Here is a 19,917-nt window from a genome sequence, read left to right on the forward strand (position 1 = left end):
CTGTTGGGGATGTTGAAATGCCTATATGTATCCTTGGGGACCCAGCCTACCCCTTAATGCCATGGCTCATGAAGCCGTACACAGGCAGCCTGGACAGTAGTCAGGAGCTGTTCAACTACAGGCTGAGCAAGTGCAGAATGGTGGTAGAATGTGCATTTGGACGTTTAAAGGCGCGCTGGCGCAGTTTACTGACTCGCTTAGACCTCAGCGAAACCAATATTCCCACTGTTATTACTGCTTGCTGTGTGCTCCACAATATCTGTGAGAGTAAGGGGGAGACGTTTATGGCGGGGTGGGAGGTTGAGGCAAATCGCCTGGCTGCTGGTTACGCGCAGCCAGACACCAGGGCAGTTAGAAGAGCACAGAAGGGCGCGGTACGCATCAGAGAAGCTTTGAAAACCAGTTTCATGACTGGCCAGGCTACGGTGTGAAAGTTCTGTTTGTTTCTCCTTGATGAAACCCCCCGCCCCTTGGTTCACTCTACTTCCCTGTAAGCTAACCACCTGCCCCTCTTCCCTTCAATCACCGCTTGCAGAGGCAATAAAGTCATTGTTGCTTCACATTCATGCATTCTTTATTCATTCATCACACAAATAGGGGGATGACTACCAAGGTAGCCCAGGAGGGGTGGTGGAGGAGGGAAGGAAAATGCCACACAGCACTTTAAGCACAGCACTTTAAAAGTTTACAACTTTAAAATTTATTGAATGACAGCTTTCTTTTTTTTGGGCAATCCTCTGTGGTGGAGTGGCTGGTTGGCCGGAGGCCCCCCCACCGCGTTCTTGGGCGTCTGGGTGTGGAGGCTATGGAACTTGGGGAGGAGGGCGGTTGGTTACAGAGGGGCTGCAGTGGCAGTCTGTGCTCCAGCTGCCTTTGCTGCAGCTCAACCATACACTGGAGCATACTGGTTTGGTCCTGCAGCAGCCTCAGCATTGAATCCTGCCTCCTCTCATCACGCTGCCACCACATTTGAGCTTCAGCCCTGTCTTCAGACCGCCACTTACTCTCTTCAGCCCGCCACCTCTCCTCCCGGTCATTTTGTGCTTTCCTGCACTCTGACATTATTTGCCTCCATGCATTCGTCTGTGCTCTGTCAGTGTGGGAGGACAGCATGAGCTCGGAGAACATTTCATCGCGAGTGCGTTTTTTTTTCTTTCTAAGCTTCACTAGCCTCTGGGAAGGAGATCCTGTGATCATTGAAACACATGCAGCTGGTGGAGAAAAAAAAAGGGACAGCGGTATTTAAAAAGACACATTTTATAAAACAGTGGCTACACTCTTTCAGGGTAAACCTTGCTGTTAACATTACATACATAGCACATGTGCTTTCGTTACAAGGTCGTATTTTGCCTCCCCCCACCGCGTGACTACCCCCTCAACCTTCCCCCCTCCCTGTGGCTAACAGCGGGGAACATTTCTGTTTAGCCACAGGCAAACAGCCCAGCAGGAATGGGCTCCTCTGAGTGTCCCCTGAAGAAAAGCACTCTATTTCAACCAGGTGACCATGAATTATATCTCACTCTCCTGAGGATAACACAGAGAGATAAAGAACGGATGTTGTTTGAATGCCAGCAAACATACACTGCAATACTTTGTTGTACAATGATTCCCGAGTACGTGTTACTGGCCTAGAGTGGTAAAAGTGTCCTACCATGAAGGACGCAATAAGGCTGCCCTCCCCAGAAACCTTTTGCAAAGGCTTTGGGAGTACATCCAGGAGAGCCGCGAATGCTGGGGCAAAGTAATCCTTTCACATGCTTGCTTTTAAACCATGTATAGTATTTTAAAAGGTACACTCACCAGAGGTCCCTTCTCCGCCTGCTGGGTCCAGGAGGCAGCCTTGGGTGGGTTTGGGGGGTACTGGCTCCAGGTCCAGGGTGAGAAACAGTTCCTGGCTGTCGGGAAAACCGGTTTCTCCGCTTGCTTGCTGTGAGCTATCTACAACCTCCTCCTCATCATCATCTTCTTCGTCCCCAAAACCTGCTTCCGTATTGCCTCCATCTCCATTGAAGGAGTCAAACAACACGGCTGGGGTAGTGGTGGCTGAACCCCCTAAAATGGCATGCAGCTCATCATAGAAGCGGCATGTTTGGGGCTCTGACCCGGAGCGGCCGTTCGCCTCTCTGGTTTTCTGGTAGGCTTGCCTCAGCTCCTTCAGTTTCACGCGGCACTGCTTCGGGTCCCTGTTATGGCCTCTGTCCTTCATGCCCTGGGAGATTTTGACAAAGGTTTTGGCATTTTGAAAACTGGCACGCAGTTCTGATAGCACGGATTCCTCTCCCCAAACAGTGATCAGATCCCGTACCTCCCGTTCGGTCCATGCTGGAGCTCTTTTGCGATTCTGGGACTCCATCATGGTCACCTGTGCTGATGAGCTCTGCATGGTCACCTGCAGCTTGCCACGCTGGCCAAACAGGAAATGAGATTCAAAAGTTCGCGGTTCTTTTCCTGTCTACCTGGCCAGTGCATCTGAGTTGAGAGTGCTGTCCAGAGCGGTCACAATGGAGCACTCTGGGATAGCTCCCGGAGGCCAATACCATCGAATTGTGTCCACAGTACCCCAAATTCGAGCCGGCAACGTCGATTTAAGCGCTAATCCACTTGTCAGGGGTGGAGTAAAGAAATCGATTTTAAGAGCCCTTTAAGTCGATATAAAGGGCTTCATTGTGTGGACGGGTGCAGCTTTACATCGATTTAACGCTGCTAAATTCGACCTAAAGTCCTAGTGTAGACCAGGGCTAACACGGCTGTTACTCTGAAACCATTCATAAACCAGTCGGAGAACACTTCAATCTCCCTGGTCACTCGATTACAGACCTAAAGGTCGCAATATTACAACAAAAAGACTTCAAAAACAGACTCCAACCAGAGACTGCTGAATTGGAATTACTTTCCAAACTGGATACAATGAACTTAGGCTTGAATAGAAACTGGGAGTGGATGGGCCAGTACACAAAGTAAAACTATTTCCCCATGTTTATTCCCCCCCCCCCCCACACTGCTCCTCAGACCTTCCTGTTAACTGCTGGCAATGGCCCACCTTGATTATCACTACAAAAGGTTTTTTCTCCCCCCCCCTCCCCCGCTGGTAATAGCTCATCTTAAGTGATCACTCTCCTTACAATGTGTATGATAACACCCATTTTTTCATGTTCTCTGTGTATATAAATCGCCTCGCTGTATTTTCCACTGAATGCATCCGATGAAGTGAGCTGCAGCTCACGAAAGCTTATGCTCAAATAAATTGGTTAGTCTCTAAGGTGCCACAAGTCCTCCTTTTCTTTTTGCGAATACAGACTAACACGGCTGTTACTCTGAAACCAGTGGTCCAAGTAAAATCCATTTCTTACCAGTATGGGCAGGGGCACCAGCTAAGGGGGGGGGCAAGTGACCTCCCCACGTGCCCCTCCATGTGACTCCTCACCGCCCCACCCCCAGCACGGGGCCCCCCACCCACTCATTTACCTGGGGGTCGGGGGGGGGGGGGCTCTGTCCTCCTCCTGCTGCGCCGAGACTTCCGGGCAGGGCTGTCCCGGGAACGCAGCAGGGAAAGGAGCAGAACCGCCCTGCTCTTCCACGGAGCTGCATCTCCACCCTCCCTCCGTGCACCACAGCAGCAGCCCCGCCGGAGCACAGGGCTGGGGGCGGTCCCGCCGCCGGAGAAGCTGCCGGCGTCCTGTGCCTTTCCCCGGTGCTGCCCCTCCCGGGAGGGCGGGGAGCAGAATTCCCAGCCCCCTTCTCCCCCAGCCCTCTCCGTCAGCGGGGCTCCGTGGAAGGGCACTCGTGGGCTGGAGGGGGGACCGGTTACCACGGGGGTGGAGGGGCCCTCCGGGCTCTGGCAGGGGAGGGGGCTAGCCTCCCCGCACTGGGAGGTCGCCTGCCGCCCCTGGTTCTGGCAGTGTAAAGAGATCTTAAAGTGGACGGAAATTTCATTTGGTAATTAGTGTAAAGAAGAACCAGACCACAGGTTTTTGTTGCCTCTAGCAGAGGTGTGGCTTCCTGAAACAGATATAGAGTAAAATGTTCTAGGAATGCAGGAAGACAAGAAATAACTAACCCTTGGGGATTGTCTTTAGTAATGTGGGGACAGGAAGGAAAGTTAAGGTGAATCAATGTGCTTAAGTTAAAGTGTCTTAAACCCCCAGGTGGATGACCTCATTCAAGATCAAGTGGCCTTAGTTCTCTGTAACTTAACCCTCCTTGCTACCTTTTCCTAGAGATCTCCCTTATGTAGGGTTAAAGTGACAACAGCCTGAACTTAGCAGTTGTCTATTCGCAGCCATCACTGAAAGCATTCATGAGTGAAAAAGTCCTGCCCCATGGGCTTCTGCAGAGGTACTGTAATGATTGGCAGAGCCTAGCTGTCCAAAAGATGATTGCCAAATAACAGTGTTGAGACAGGTTTGCTTCCACTTAATCAAACTTCAGCCAGTCCATAGGCATTCTGGTACTGAACCAACAGCTAACCTATCAATCTGTGGCAGGGGAAAAAGAGGCGAGAGTTGTAGGAAGGGAAGGCAAGGCAAGCTGAGGGGAGGTAGATGGTCACATTGGTTTTTGGCAGTTTTCTCTTGATGAGATCCTATGTGGAGAAAGGGGAGGTAGGAGTAGGGGAGGGTTTGAGCAGTAAGTGCAAAATGTGACACTCCAGTGCACATGCTTCTCCTGTGGGGAGAGGATGAGAGAACAAATATTTGTCTGTCAGGTTGCTTAATACGTGACTGGAGAGTGCTCAGATATTATGGTGATGGGCATGGTACAAGAACCTGAACAGAACAGAATAGATTATACTCTGAATTGAGTGGAAAGGAATGGACTTGGGATCCCAGTAATTGTTCAAATGAGAAGAGGTGGGACACCTAGGGCTGGTGGGAAACAAATAAGGAAGCATCTCTCTAGATTCACGTCTGAAGGCAGACAAGAAATGTGAATACAGAAAGCCAAGAAGGAAATACATTCAAATTGATATAAAATAAAATAAATAAATTGCAAAATGTATTTGAGACTAGAAGAGAAGAACATCTGCAAAAGAAAATTAATGCTAAGAGCTGATAAATTGGGTTGTTATTTACTATACACTGGTGTGGAGTCATGGAGGCAAATTAAACTTAAAGGAGAAATGAGATTTTGTTATTTTATATCAGTGGTCATCCAGAGCCTCGTGGGCATAAGCCATAAGGGAACAACATATGCTTCTTAGAAGGAGTAATGTGTGCAACAGAGCCAGGAGAGGCTCCATCTCTGGGAAACTGTGGAAGGACAGAAACAATGTTATGAGAAAACACAGTATTGAAATTCTTTATTCCTTCTAATCAAGTACCAAGGAAACCTGTAGTGCTATTAGATCAGTTGGGTATTCAGAGCAAAAACCAAACCCACTTCTGGGATCCATGCTGGTGGATCCCAATGGAGGAGTTAGTCCCTCATCTGCATCACCATTCATAGGGCATAACTCAGGGAATGGGACTTGTTGAATTTGTGTTTTCTTTGACGCTGGCTCTCTCTGCATCTTCAGAGCAAAACAAATATTAAGGGTCTTTGTAAAAGAGAGATTAATGTTTTGTTGTTTTTTAAAAAGATTCTCAGCAACAGATTGGTGTGTGTGTGTTTAGAATCCAGAAGACATTCCCACTATAAGTTTTAGAGCCTGTGTAGTTTTAGGTCAAAATTACTTGAGAGGGTCCCTATATTCCTTGCTTTGGTTGGTGAAGTGGGAAAACAGTGTGAGATGGTTAAGTAACCTATTCCAGTTTCAAGCCCCCAACTAACCTGTGCCATAGATGTAGGCTGATTTTGCAAAGCTGCTTGGGCCAGCAGCTGCTGTGGGAGAAGCTCACATGATGGCTGAGAAGGCAAAGACGCCTAGGTTTAAAAAAAATAAAACAAACTTTATTCATATGCATGGCTACTTTAAATCTCAGGTCTTCTCCTAATGTGATTGCCTTTGCATAGCTTTTTCTTTATTTGTTGAGTTGAACCTCTGGCATATTTTACATGTGACATTTTTATCTAACTCCTCCTTGTAAATTCCATTTATTTTTATGCCCATTTGTAAACCTACCTGAATAGTGACAGGTTGACTGAGTCTTTGCATGGATGAATCCTGCTGTATGCTGGGTGCTCTTTGCAAGGAGGGAACGTTAGATTCTGTGATCAGCTTTGTTGGTGTGGCTGTAAGAGATTTTTTTTTCATATTTAGGAATAATCACCATATAAAATTAGAATTATGAGATATGGTTAGTAATAATATAGGCATGGGCGGCGGGTGGAGCCCCCTTCAGGGAGGCTAGCCCCAGCTCTGCCCCTTCTGCCCAAGGCTCCTGGAGCCCTGAGCACCCGCCCACCCCGTGGCCAGAGGAGCCCCAGGCCGGCCGGAGGCCCAAAGCACCTCAGCCGGAGTCCAGGAGATTACTGATGAAGCTGAATATCACATACTGCCTCCTCAGGTGCCCTGGAACCTGCAACTTTCCCCCAAAACCCCGCAACCAGGGGTCCAGCGGCAGAGCCTCCCCTGACCTATTATACCCGCCGCCCATGAATATAGGGTCTGATCAAACTCCAGCTGGCGTCAAGGGGAACCAATGACTCCAATGACAGTTAACAGCTGATAATGAGGATCCACACAAATCTTAATGTATATACTGGACCAGACTCAGCCTATGCTCCATCCAGGACAGCAAAGGGTCCAATAAGGTGTCCCAAAAGGGCAGACGCGGGTTCCTCTTTCATAGGTGAATCCCTGGCTGGAGTAGAATTCGCATCGCTGGTTCTATAGCACTTTGTTCCAGCCCACATGCAGGAGGTTGTTTACCAGGTGTGTGAGGGGCATGGCTAAAGGGCCTTCAGCTCCAGTGATCCTGGGCCAGCAGAACATCACCCATGGGCTGTTACTGCTGACCTAAGTCAGAGTGGCTTGATGCTGCTCTAACTCAGGAGTTACCAAACTTTTTCCCGAGGCCCACCTGTGTAGCTGCAATAGGCACTGCGGCCCACTGTTAACATGCATCTGTCAGGGAGAGGAGCACCATGGGAAGGAGGCACAGGGCCGATACTCCAGGGGGCCTGACAGCCACGGATCATGGGGTGCAGTGGCTCGGAGCAGGAATGGCCACGAACCATTCATCCTCCTCCAGCTGCCCTGGGAGCTGCTGCCTCTCAGGGACAGCCCCCCTCACCCTGTGCTCATCACCTGGTGGCTCTGTTTTGCTCTCTGTCACCCGTCGAAGGGCCTGGGCTCCTCCAGCCCTGGGTGTAGGCCATCACGGGCGTCCAGTCCACCAACGTACACAGTTTGGGGGGCACCCGGGATTGTGTCATGGCCCACAGTTTGGGAACCCCTGCTCTAAATGATACCCTCAAATCTGAAGAGCACAAATCTAACATTTAAAGGCACCTTTGTGCCACCCCTTGGGTTCTGCCTCAGGAGTTTATGGGATACGTAAGTGAGTACAGGTATGGGGTCTGAATGCATGTATGGGAGTCTAACTTACACCACTTCATAGATTTTAAGGTCAGGAGGGAACATTATGATCCTCTAGTTTGACCTCCTGCATAACACAGTGATTGAACTTCATCTAATAATTCCTGCATCAAGCCCATAACTTCTGTTGGAGCTAGAGCATCCCTTTTAGAAAGTTAGCCAATCTAGACTTAAAGATGGCAAGTGATGGTGAATACACCACATGCCTCAGCCAGTTGTTTCAATGGTTGGTTACCTTAACAAAAATCTGTACTTTATTTCTAGTCTATATTTATTTAGCTTTAACTTCCTGTTGTTAGAGCTCATTATACCTTCATCCTATAGGTACTCATACCCCATGATCAATTCACTTCTTAGTTTCTCTTTGACAAGCTAAACAGATTGAGCTTTTAAAGTCTCTCACTGTAAGGGATGTTTTCCAGACCTTCAGTCATTCTTGTAGCTCTTTTTTGAACCTCTTCCAGCTTTTCAACATTCTTTTTTGAAGTGCAGACACCACACCTGGACACAGTAATGGGGTAATGGTCTCACCAATGCCTTATGCAGAGGTAATACCACCTCCCTACTCCTACTCAGAACTCCATTTGTACTTCCAAAAATTATATTAATGCTCTCACCCACAGCATTGCACTGGGAGTTTGTATTCAGTTGGAGAGCCATCATGACCCTTAAATCCTTTCAGAATCACGGCATCGAGAATGCTGTCCCCAGCCCTGTCAGCGTGACCTGCATTCTTTGTTCCTACGTGTATCACTATGCATTTGGCTGTACCAGTGGTTCTGAACCTGTGGCCCGTGGGCTGCTTGTGGCCCAATCAGCACACAGCTGTGGCCCATGTGACATCATCAGGGCTATATAGGTTGTACTGGATGCGTCCCACATAACACATTGTAGGTCGCATGTGCCTACAGGTTGAGAACCACTGGGCTTTACTAAAACCTTATGCATGACTTCTGAATTTAGCCTTGAGTTTCAGAACTTTCCAGCTGATGACCTTACTAACTTCCAGGACAACACAGTATAATATTATAGCTTGGAACTGTGCCTAGCAACTGTAAATTTCATCTTCATAGAACTCAACAGCAACAGGCTTCATAACTAGCCCCCTTTATTCCGAAGACATGGATGATTACATCAGCCCATTTTACCACCTTCAATTAACTACTTACCTGTCCATGGGCGATGGAATTAATGGACACGTCATCAGCACCTTCAGCATCTCACCAGTAATTATTATACCACCAGGAATGATACACTCACTTTTATGGGGGTAATTTAGCTAATTTTAAAACAAAGTATTGATACAGTAGCTCCATAACATCACTTACATGCAGGGTCAGACATGGGTGTGTTGGAAGATTTGTGTGAGCTTCTAGATGATACAGAGGGTGTCCGACTAGTGTTGAGAACTGAGACACCTATTTCAAGTGCATTAAAGTGCTGTTCGGGATTCAAGCCTAAGCCACTGTCCTAAAATTAAAAAAAAACATCATATTACATCTGACAGGGTATGGTGTTCTGTCATGTATCTAATAGTACTCGTAGGGTCAGATCTTCAGCTGGTATAAACTGACTTCCATGGAGCTATTACAATCTACAGCAGCAGAGAACCTGGGCCAGAATGTCTATGACACCTACTTCTGCTATACCTTCCAGTTGCATATGAATGAGCTTTTACTGTTGTGGAAAGACCATGCAGGCTATTGCCCTATTCATTTTCGGTCCAGTCCTTTGAGTTGCAGAATCTCTTTCTTCCTTCAGTGGTGAGTGACAATACCCAGAACCATTCAGCAATGCACAAAATTGGACCCTTTGTTCTTCAGATAACACGTTTTGGACAGGTTCAGACTTATGCATGTCAGTGTGTAGTTAAGGATGAGTTGGCAATTTCATTTAAACCCCGTTTTTCAGGTTGTAATAAATGTGACCTTTTGATCCACTCTAGGTAGGAATTTGGCAGACAAGTCAACACAGGAGTGAATTTTTCCTCCTAAAACTTGCTTATATTGGTATCACCATGTGATATATTACATGAAAGACTCAGGTATTATCGTGACAGGGTACTGCTTATAAATAACTTTTGTACACTCTGCTTTAATATGCAGGAGGCAGTATTCTTGTGCATGAAAAACAATCTCAAGATGATTGTTCCAGAAGGAATCTCACTCTTAGAAATGGCCCCTCTAGGTCAAATCGTAGCATGTTGGCAAGGAAGCATGGTAAAGCTCACAAATGCTACTGCCCAGGCTTTGTGTTTCACCACTCTCTCTGATCTCTAAGTTTGTCCTTTTATGCGCATCTCCAGTTCACTTAAATAATTGTTCAAGAGCTCATCGAACCCTGGAGTATAAAATTCAGGGAATATGTCTAGATCAGCATTGCTTCTAGATCTTTGGAAATGTTAACACAAGAATAGGTCACAATTACTGCATGTTTATGAAAAACATATCTGGTTATACCTTTAGTGCTGAAGAAACAACTTCTGAGGGTGCAGTTTCCAAGGCCAGTTCTTGTCTCCTTTCCACTCGAACATCGGCATAACTAATTGAAAAATGTAATTCTACATGAGTAACATTTCATTATTTTATTTTATAAAATGCATTTTAAACAAACGGAGCAACATTACATGATACTGTAAACCATTACATGATAAATGAAATCAAGTCACATTTAATGCATATGATTTGAAGGACTGTGTTTTTATTTTCAATTTCTGCTCAACTTCTATATAACCATTCACAAACAAAACATTTGTTAAAAAAGCGTTAAGGCTGAAAGTGTGTTTTGTTGGAGTCCAACCCAAAACAATGTTACAATTTCTTTACAAAAGTTCCACACTTTAAAAAAACCCAAATATTAGAATGTCAGGAAATGAAAGTTAAGTGATCAGCCTGTTCCCCCACTGCCATATAAACCTTCATCACTCACTTCCATCCCACCCCACTCTTAAGCAGGCTGCCTATGGGCTGCTCTACGGCCCTACATCCCCATTGCATTAAGTGCTACAACCACTTCCAGCACACCCCTTATGCTGGATCCTATCGGGCCACTTACAGCAGCCCTATGCTTCTCCTACCTAGCCTACTGTGACCTGGAGTGGGGGGGTGGGGCTGGAACAGGGGACAGAATCAAGACCTCAGTGGCTTGCTATTGTCTAAGTCCCCAAAACATCAGAATTTTATTTACTCTGAAATACGCTCAAAGCTTTTTAATTTTCTTGTGCTTTATGTTAACACTGTGTAGGAAGCTGAGAGTTATGCCTCCTCCTTATTTTCAAAAGCAACACTTGAAATACCATCACCTATGCTGCATTTACATCCATAAGCTGTATTGTACTATTGTACTGTCTTGTACTATTTTATACAGTTGAATGTCCTGATTCTCTGATTCCAGCTGAGCAGAAGGGATGGGGATAAAAGGTAGCTTTAAGCCAAATTTGCAATTCCCCTATCTGTGAGCTGGTCAACTGCTTTAACCTACTCCTAGTCATCTTGGCCCCCAGGGGCCACTCCACCAGCCAAGAACAGCTGAAATGTATCAATACTCTGGCCTCACTCTCTTTCCTTCAGCCTTGCCCCTTGTGTCAGAGGCTGTTAGAGAGGTGGCCTACTACCATTACATTTGCCATATACCATGCATGGCTGATCCCTATGTAACACCGACAGATCCCGGTTGTCAGTGGGCGGGATCGAACCTGGGGCCTCTGAATGTTAGTGCATGAGCCTCTACTGCATGAGCTAAAAGCCATATCGCTGTTAGCTAAAGCTGTAGAGCAAACTCATTAATCTCTCTCTTTCTTTCTCTCTCTCTCTAAGGGTACGTCACTCTACAGCACGAAATTATTTCGAAATTATTCTATTCAAATTTTCAGAAGTGATTTTATACTTTCGGTCTTGTGTATCCCCACTAAAGCGTGTGAATTCGGTGGAGTGCATCCACAGTACCGAGGCTAGCATCAAATGTCGGAGTGGTGCACTGTGGGTACCTATCCCACAGTTCCCACAGTCCCCACCGCCCATTGGAATTCTGGGTTAAGCTCCCAGTGCATGATGGGGCAAAAGCATTCTCACGAGTGTTTCTGGGTATGTGTCGTCAGTCACTCCTCCCTCCGTGAAAGCTATGGCAGACAATCATTTCGCGCCTTTTTGGCGTGCAGACGCCATACTGCTTTCAGCAGACGGTGCAGTACGGTGCACCGCTTCTCTCCTGGTACTATGAATCCATCTCGCATTTCTTCTCGTCTTTCTATGTAATCTCTATAAGTATCTACTCTTTCTCTTCCTCATCGACTGCTTCCACTGCCAACTATGCTCGGCCATAGTGAACTGAGCAACACAGCTTCCGCTGCCAACTCTGCTCTCCCGCTCTTGCCACGTTATTGAGCTTCTCCGTGTTGTCTGTCCTGGGCTCTCGCCTCCGTGAAAGCTACAGAAGACAACCATTTCTGGCCTTTTTTTGGCTATTGTGAACCAAACAGCACCTATTCCGCTGCCACTCTGCTCTCCTACGTTTCGCGCCCTTTTCCCAGGATTACCCATGCAGGCGCCATAGCGTGGCAAGCATGGAGCCCACTCAGATCTCCGCTGCAGTTTTGACCATTGTAAATACCTCGTGCATTATCCAGCAGTATGTGCAGTACCTGCAAAACCGGGTGAGTAAGCGACAACAGCGCGATTATGATAGTGATGAGGACATGGACACAGACATTCCTAGAAGCACGGCATGTGGCAATTGGGAGATCATAGTGGCGTTGGGCCAGGTTCATGCCATGGAACGCTGATTCTGGGCCCAGGAAACGAGCACAGACTGGGGGGACTGCCTAGTGTTGCAGGTATGGGATGATTTCCAGTGGCTGTGAAACTTTCATATGCGTAGGACCACTTTCATGGAACTTTGTGACTTGCTTTCCTGTGCCCTGAAGTGCAAAGACACCAAAATGAGAGCAGCCCTCACAGTTGAGAAGCGAGTGGCCACAGCCCTGTGGAAGCTTGCAATGCCCGACAGCTACAGGTCAGTCAGGAATCAGTTTGGAGTGGGCAAATCTATTGTGGGGGCTGCTGTGCTGCAAGTAGCCAATGCGATCATTGACCAGCTGCTATCAAGAGTAGTGACTTTGGGAAATGTGCAGACCATTGTGGATGGCTTTAATGCGCTGGGGTTCTCTAACTGCGGAGGGGTGATAGACAAAACGCATATCCATATCTTGGCCCCGGAACACCAGGGCATCCACTGCGTAAACCGCAAGGGGTACTTTTCCATGGTGCTGCAAGCACTGGTGGATCACAAGGGATATTTCACCGACATCAGTGTGGGATGGCCGGGAAAGGTGCATGACGCTCATATCTTCAGGACCTCTGGTCTGTTTGTACAGCTGCAGGAAGGGACTTACTTCCCAGTCCAGAAAATTACTGTTGGGGATGTTGAAATGCCTATAGTTATCCTCGGGGACCCAGCCTACCCCTTAATGCCATGGCTCATGAAGCCGTACACAGGCACCCTGGACAGTAGTAAGGAGCAGTTCAACTATAGGCTGAGCAAGTGCAGAATGGTGGTAGAATGTGTTCTTGGACGTTTGAAAGCGCACTGGCGCAGTTTACTGACTCGGTTAGATCTCAGCACAACTAATATTCCACTTGTAATTGCTGCTTGTTGTGTGCTCCACAATATCTGTGAGAGTAAGGGGGAGACGTTTATGGCGGGGTGGGAGGTTGAGGCAACTCGCCTGGCGGCCAATTTTGCACAGCCAGAAAACAGGGCAATTAGAAGAGTGCAGCAGGGCGCACTGAGCATCAGAGAAGCTTTGAAAGCCAGTTTCATGACTGGCCAGGGTACGGTGTGACAGTTGTGTTTGTTTCTCTTGAAGTTACCAGCCCCCTATATATATGAAAGGAAATAAAGTCACAATTGTTTAAAAAGCGTTCTTTATTATTTGTTGCACAACACATTGAGAGAAATCAGAAGGTAGCCCGGGGGAGGGGGGTGGAGGAGGACATAAAGACAAGTCCAGAAAACAAATCAAAATTTCGGATATTCCAGCTTTCTGCTGCTTGTGCAATCCTATGAGGTTGAGTGTGTGGGTCCCCGTAGCTTCTCTCCCCCTCCTCCCCCGCCCCCCCCCGGTTCTTGGGCGTCTGGGTGAGGAGGCTATGGAACTTGGAGATGAGGGAGGGCAGTTATACAGGGGCTGCAGTGGCAGCCTGTGGTCTTGCTGCCTTTCCTGCATTAGAGCCACCATACAACAGAGCATGTCAGTTTGCTCCCCCATTAGCTTGACCATAGCATCCTGCCTGCTCTCATCGCGTGCGTCCCTCCTCTCTTCGTGTTCATTTAACACTTTACAGGACTCTGCAATTGTTTGCCTCCATGCATTCAGCTGGTCCCTATCAGTGCAGGAGGACTGCATGAGCTCGGCAAACATGTCGTCCCGAGTTTGTTTTTTCCGCCTTCTAATCTGGACCAGCCTCTGGGACGGAGCAGATAGGGGCCACGTTGAAACATTTGCACCTGCGGGAGGAGGAAAAGGGAGGGTAGTATTTTAAAAGATACATTTTAGAGAACAAAGGGGACACTTTCTCAGTGAAACAAGCAATATATAGTACACAGCACATGTTCTTTCTGTACAAGGTCGCATTTTGCCTCTAATACTGAAGTGCCTGCCACTTTGGTGTGAGTAAGCCATCACAAGCAGCCAGGCAACAGAATTCAGCTTTCAGGCAGCTATGGTAAGCCCTAGGGGAACGCAGGGTTCTGCTTCTTCCACATTCATTTCAATGCTTTCAAAGTGCCAGGCCCCCTTTCCCATAGCAAGCAATGCCTGGTGGGTTTGCCATATAAAAGGAGGGCCTGCAGGCTCTCTGGGATGATCGCTTCACACAACACCCCCCCCCCCCCCGCACACACACACCGTGTGGCTCCGATGAGGCTCTGAGCAGGGATGAGCCCTTTACACTAAACACGAACAGCCCAGCGCGGCTGGGTTTCCCCCCACCGCATGGCTCTGATCAGGCTCTCACTCACCAGAAGTGCCTTCCCCAGGGTCATGGTCCGGGAGCCCGCATTGGGAGTGGGGGGAGGCTATTGGGTCCAGTGTTAAGAATAGTTCCTGGCTAGGGGAGAAAATGGATTCCCCACTTGCCGCATATTCACTGTCCTCCTCCTCCTCTTCATCCTCCAATAACATCCTCCTCGCTCCATGCAACTCCCCCCTTGCAGGTGTCCATGGACAGTGGTGGGGTAGTGGTGGCGTCACCCCTCATAACTGCATGCAGCTCACAGTAGAAACAGCATGTTTGGGGCTGTGACCCAGAGTGCCTGTTTGCCTCCCTGGCTTTTTGGTACGTTTGCTTGAGCTCCTTGATTTTTGTACGACACTGCTCTGTGTCCCTGGAGTTGCCTCTTTCCATCATGGCTCTGAAGACTTTAGCGTACGTATTTGCGTTTCTTTTTTTGGAACGTAGTTGTTCCATAACAGATTCATCTCCCCAACATGCGATGAGATCCAGTACCTCCTGTTCAGACCATGCTGGAGCTCGTCTGCGAATCAGGGACTGCGTGGTCTCATGTGATGTTGGACTGTGCTGATGGTGACCAAACAGGAAATGAAATTCAAAAGTTTCCGGGTCTTTTACTGCCTACCTGGCTAGTGCATCAGAATTGAGAGTGTTGTCCAGAGTGGTCACAAGGGAGCATTCTGGGATAGCTCCTGGAGGCCAATAAACGTCCAATTGCGTCCACAGTACCTGTAACCTGGAACTGCGATCTCGATTTTAGCGCTACTCCACTTGCCGAGGTGCAGTACAGAAATTGGATTAAAGATTCCTTTAAATCGAAAAAACCGCTTTGGTCGTGTGGACGGAATCAGTTTTATTTCGAATTAACTCGGCTAATTCTGAAATAACTGCGTACTGTAGACAAGGCCTAAGTTGTCTCGGTGCCACTAGATGGGACAGAACAGCACACCCAGGAGGTGTATGGGTTACACCTACAAGAGGGAATTCTCCAGTGGTTAGATGTAATGTGATACTTCACGGCCCCTTTCTATCATAGGATTGGCACAAAGGGGGCCAAATGCAACCAATAAGCTGATTTTAAGAGTCTGATGGCTGACAAATGAATTTTGTACTCATATGGTACATGGAGCATGAAGACAGACTTAACCTGATCATATTTGTTTAATGAAGCTTATTTTCTCTACAGAATTCAGACTTCATTTTTGTTATGCGAAAGACTCTTAAGGAGACTTTATGAAATCATTAAAATGTCCATATGTTCTTGTGCTTTTAGGTCCATAGACTCTGACTTGATTACAATGGTGACAAATATAACTAAGTCTTTTCCCTACCTTACTACGGTGTGTGTGCATACAATGAACTCTGGCTTGGAGTTCCACTGATGGTAGGTGATATAGTAATGGGTCTGCAGCCAGATCCACTGCTGTCCTTTGGTCAGAAACCGGTAACAACAAGACTTTCCCTTGCCAAACTGCATCACTGTTAGTAGAAAACGGAGACTGCATATAACAAATTTTAAAATGTGAAAAATAACTTTTAAAAAGTTTTGTAAGAAATCTCTCTGAGATTTATGGTAAAAGCACATATCATGTATGTCACCAGGCATCCCTTTCTGAAATTTTAAATATACAAAGTATGCTTATAAATAGCACAGATATGATGAATGCTAACTATGGCCATGTATTAATAACTACAATTTATATGTAACTCTTTCTGTGTTCTAAGTGCAGGTCACAAATTAGCCAAATAAGCATCTGGCATTGATTTCTAAGACTATATAACTGTATGTGAAAGGTCTGAGTTTCATAGCAGGGAAATAGAGCATGTGAATGCCTTAGAAGGTGGACTAAATCCTGTGCAGACTTACCCTATGCACATCCACTGGCTTATATGACATAGTTTAAATCAGTACAAAATTTGGCCTTAAGTCTACACACTGAGATAACATGAGACATAGATGAAAATCATTTGAAACTGAATGGAATTCCCCAGCCAGTAAAGATTTCAGAGATGACCTGACTGAGGCCTGGCCTACACTACAGAGTTAGGTCGATGCAAGGCAGCTAGTTACGTCAACCTATCTCTGTAAGTGTCTACCCTAAAATGTAGCTCCCACAATGTAACTAGCCCACGACACCAACTTAATAACTCCACCTTCATGAGAGGCGTAGTGCTTAGGTCAATGTAGCTAGGTTGATGAAATGTCAGTGTAGACACTGCGTTCATTACATCGATTGTTGCTGGCTTTCAGAAGCCGTATCACAATGTCCCACACTGGCAGTTAAATCAGTGCAGGTGCTCCTGGTGAGGGCACACACGGCCGACGCAAGGAGCGTAGTATGGATACGCAAAAGCAATTTAATTACTGTGGTGATTGTATGTTGATGTAACTTAGGTCAACTTAATTTTGTAGTTTACACTTGCCCTGAATGTTTTAAACCTTCCTGGGCCAAATTCACTCCTGCTTTAGTTTTATTAACATCAAGGGTCTCCCACTTCAATGCATTTAGCCTTATATTTTAATGTCAATATCCCAAAACTAATTTTGACTGCAGGCATTCACACCATAGCAGGGTAATAAGACTGAGAATTACCATCAATGCTATAAGCAATATTTGAATAAGATTGCTTGATTTTTATATTTCTTCACTTAGCAAATGGTGTTTTTTAAAAATCCTAATAGAGTACATTTAAATAATCCCTGATTTTAAATATATATTGAACAACACCAGGGATAACAATCTGCAGAAGGTTTACAAAGCTGTGACCTTCTCCAAGACTGTGTGAGTTTACTAGAATAACAGAACGTAGCTCAAATCCTGATTGCATCACTCATGCAATGAGTCCGCCTGACTGCTTGTCATTGGCACTACTTGTGTGAATAACAAAAGCAGGATTTGGCCTTCTAAGTGCTAAAGAACACTCAATCTGAAACAAGTCCACTAAAGTCAGTTCATAGGTTTATAGCAGTGTGCCAGAGGTAAGAACCTGGGCCACCAAGTTTACACCTATCTTAACGGAAGCTGCATTTTACTGAGAACAAGCATGCCAATTAATTCATGTGAGCTTACACTATGCAATACTTACAGTGTTCATGGCACCTTGCTAAGAGTTCTAGGTCATCAATGTGGTAATAATCATAGCCAGAAGTTCCCAGCACTTCAAAAGGCAAGTATCCTATAATAGGCGGTGCTCTGCATATGGGCACAGTACAAATTATTTAATCAAAACAATGAAACACACAGCAACTCTTTCTATGTTAAATAGGAAATTCAGAGTGTCAGTTGCGCCAAATTCTGCTCTCACTTACACATACGTAACTCCCACTGAAATAAATGGGCCAAATCCTGACTTCTCTGCTCTTTGGGCAGGGAGCTCAGCTGTAGTTCAGCTTCCCGACTGGGTTCCACACCTGCAGAGTGGCACGGGCATCCTGAGATGGGAGGTCCCATTGGAGAGCAACCATGACACTGCTCTATAGCAATTCCTTTCCCCTCAAGGCACTGCCTGGTGACTTCAGCCCCCATCCAACTGCCTTATATGGCAGTGGTGTCACCAAGGAATGGTGACAGGAGTAACATGGTCTCACCCTGATGTTCCTGTTGCGGGAAAGCAGAGTCTCCTTGATTGAGTTACACCCAGAGATAGCAAAGGAGCTGAGCAACATCTCTCCCCACCCAACACCAGAGCTAGCTAGCAGCTCTTGAACAAAGTTGCCAGCCAGCCAGAGAGGTCATAGACTTGTAAGACAGAGATCTCCCTTGCAGGAAAAAGGTAACTGGGAACTGAGCGCCCCAGGAACGCCCAATATCCTCTCAAGAACTTGCTTCGAGGAGCATTCCTCCCCCACCCCCCCGGCCCATTCTCAGGCCTTTCCCTGTTTCTCCCCTGGGGCAAGTGACTTCACTAGAACCACAACTGTTCTAGGCAACAGCAGCCTCTATGGCTCCTGCATAGCAAAGAGTACCACTGAGACTGGAGGAACAGACAGGGAGATAACTTGCATAAGCTTCTTTTCATTGTGGGCCTCTGCAGGGCCTGAACATGGAGTGTCTGAGCAGCCAATTCACACCTCTAACTTTGCCAGCCCGACTGCCCCAAGACTGGTCAAACCAGCACAGAGCTGCCCTCCATGATCCTCAGCAACTGGCCCAATTGGAGTTGCACACATGGCTGAATTTGGAAAGAAATATTTTCATGGCACATTTTTCTAAAATGCACAGGTTACACACAAAAAAACATCTATCCTCCTGACTTTTCTGGATTATTACCTCTGATTTCTGGATTAGCCAATTAGCCGTATAATAATTAGAAATTGTTGTGGTTAGAGCTCATAGCCTACTGACATTTTAATACAGATAAGGATTGGCTAATCAAAATACTTTCAGGAAATTTTTTTTTTTTTAAACACACAGTATTTGTGTAAAAAAGATTGATGAAAAAATAAATGCAGACAAAATCATCCAGCTCCAGAATCAGTGAAATCAAACATCAGCTTGTGTAGCAATTTTAGTCATAATAGTGCTGATAACCAGGCTCTTCAAACTATTTTGATGTGAAGCATAATATTATTTGACAGAATCTGGCTAATGAAACTAGCAGTAAACAGGTACAAACAAAACCAAGTATGTTTTTCTGCTCACAAACCTGTGATCCAGAAATAAAAATTTCCATTCCAGACTATGTCTTGAAGTGAATTCCTCTAAAGGTTCTTCAACTATGCACATTTCCTGCATTGGGAAGAAGATCTTTGTTAACTTTATCTCTCAGCTTCATCTGCTTCTTGTTAAATAGGAAAACACAGCAGGTATGAGGAATATAATCAAATAGAAAGTACAGATGTCAACTGGTAATGTTGAATAGAAATCTAATGTTAATACAAACTGATACTAACATTATCGCATAGAGTAAGAAAAGAATACTCTACAATACATGCCAAGTTAATAATCATTATTATTTCTTACAGTATATAGGATGTTATGTTTTTAAAACACTCTACAGATCTCAAGAGCACAACTGCTGCACTGTAAGAGCCCACAGTAGAGGACAGTGCACAACCCAGGCAGGAACTCAGAAGGCATGTCTGCACTGCAATTAGAGACCCGCAGCTGGCCCATGCCAGCTGACTTGGGCTAAGGGGCTTAGCCTGAAGGGCTGTTTAATAGTAGTGTAGACATTCAGGCTCGGGCTGCAGCCCAAGCTCTGGAACTCTCCCACCTTGCATCCGAACATCTACACTGCAATTAAACAGCCCCGTAGCCCGATCCCCATGAGACCGAGTCAGTTGGCATGGGCCAGCCACAGGTGCCTAACTGCACTGCAGACACACCCTAAGAAGCATTGTGCTTTTAGCAGGTACTTTGGCTCCAGGAGCCCTTAGCTGCTGTTGCACCCTTGAATATGTGCTCTCTCCTCCTGCAGACGTTC

General features: G+C 46.4%; 1 protein-coding gene across 6 annotated transcripts in view; it reads right to left on the bottom strand.

Moving 5' to 3' along the window:
* NPAS2 (neuronal PAS domain protein 2) overlaps nt 1-19,917 on the bottom strand; it is a 199,227-nt gene that overhangs the window by 27,278 nt on the left and 152,032 nt on the right. For 3 of the 6 annotated variants that reach the window (XM_075130506.1, XM_048857768.2, XM_048857798.2), the window contains exons 9-15: nt 19,138-19,220; nt 17,578-17,684; nt 15,822-15,969; nt 9,940-10,021; nt 8,809-8,950; nt 6,062-6,171; nt 5,770-5,862 (exon numbers count right to left, since the gene is read on the bottom strand). In XM_075130506.1, coding sequence (XP_074986607.1) covers nt 5,770-5,862; nt 6,062-6,171; nt 8,809-8,950; nt 9,940-10,021; nt 15,822-15,969; nt 17,578-17,684; nt 19,138-19,220 — 765 coding nt within the window. Of the gene's footprint in view, nt 1-637; nt 1,212-1,800; nt 2,210-5,769; nt 5,863-6,061; nt 6,172-8,808; nt 8,951-9,939; nt 10,022-15,821; nt 15,970-17,577; nt 17,685-19,137; nt 19,221-19,917 lie in introns of those variants that run through there. The other 3 variants (XM_048857758.2, XM_048857788.2, XM_048857779.2) reach the window with 2 other exon arrangements.

This window comes from Caretta caretta, chromosome 1, assembly GCF_965140235.1.
Source record: "Caretta caretta isolate rCarCar2 chromosome 1, rCarCar1.hap1, whole genome shotgun sequence".
NCBI classification, from domain to species: domain Eukaryota; kingdom Metazoa; phylum Chordata; order Testudines; family Cheloniidae; genus Caretta; species Caretta caretta.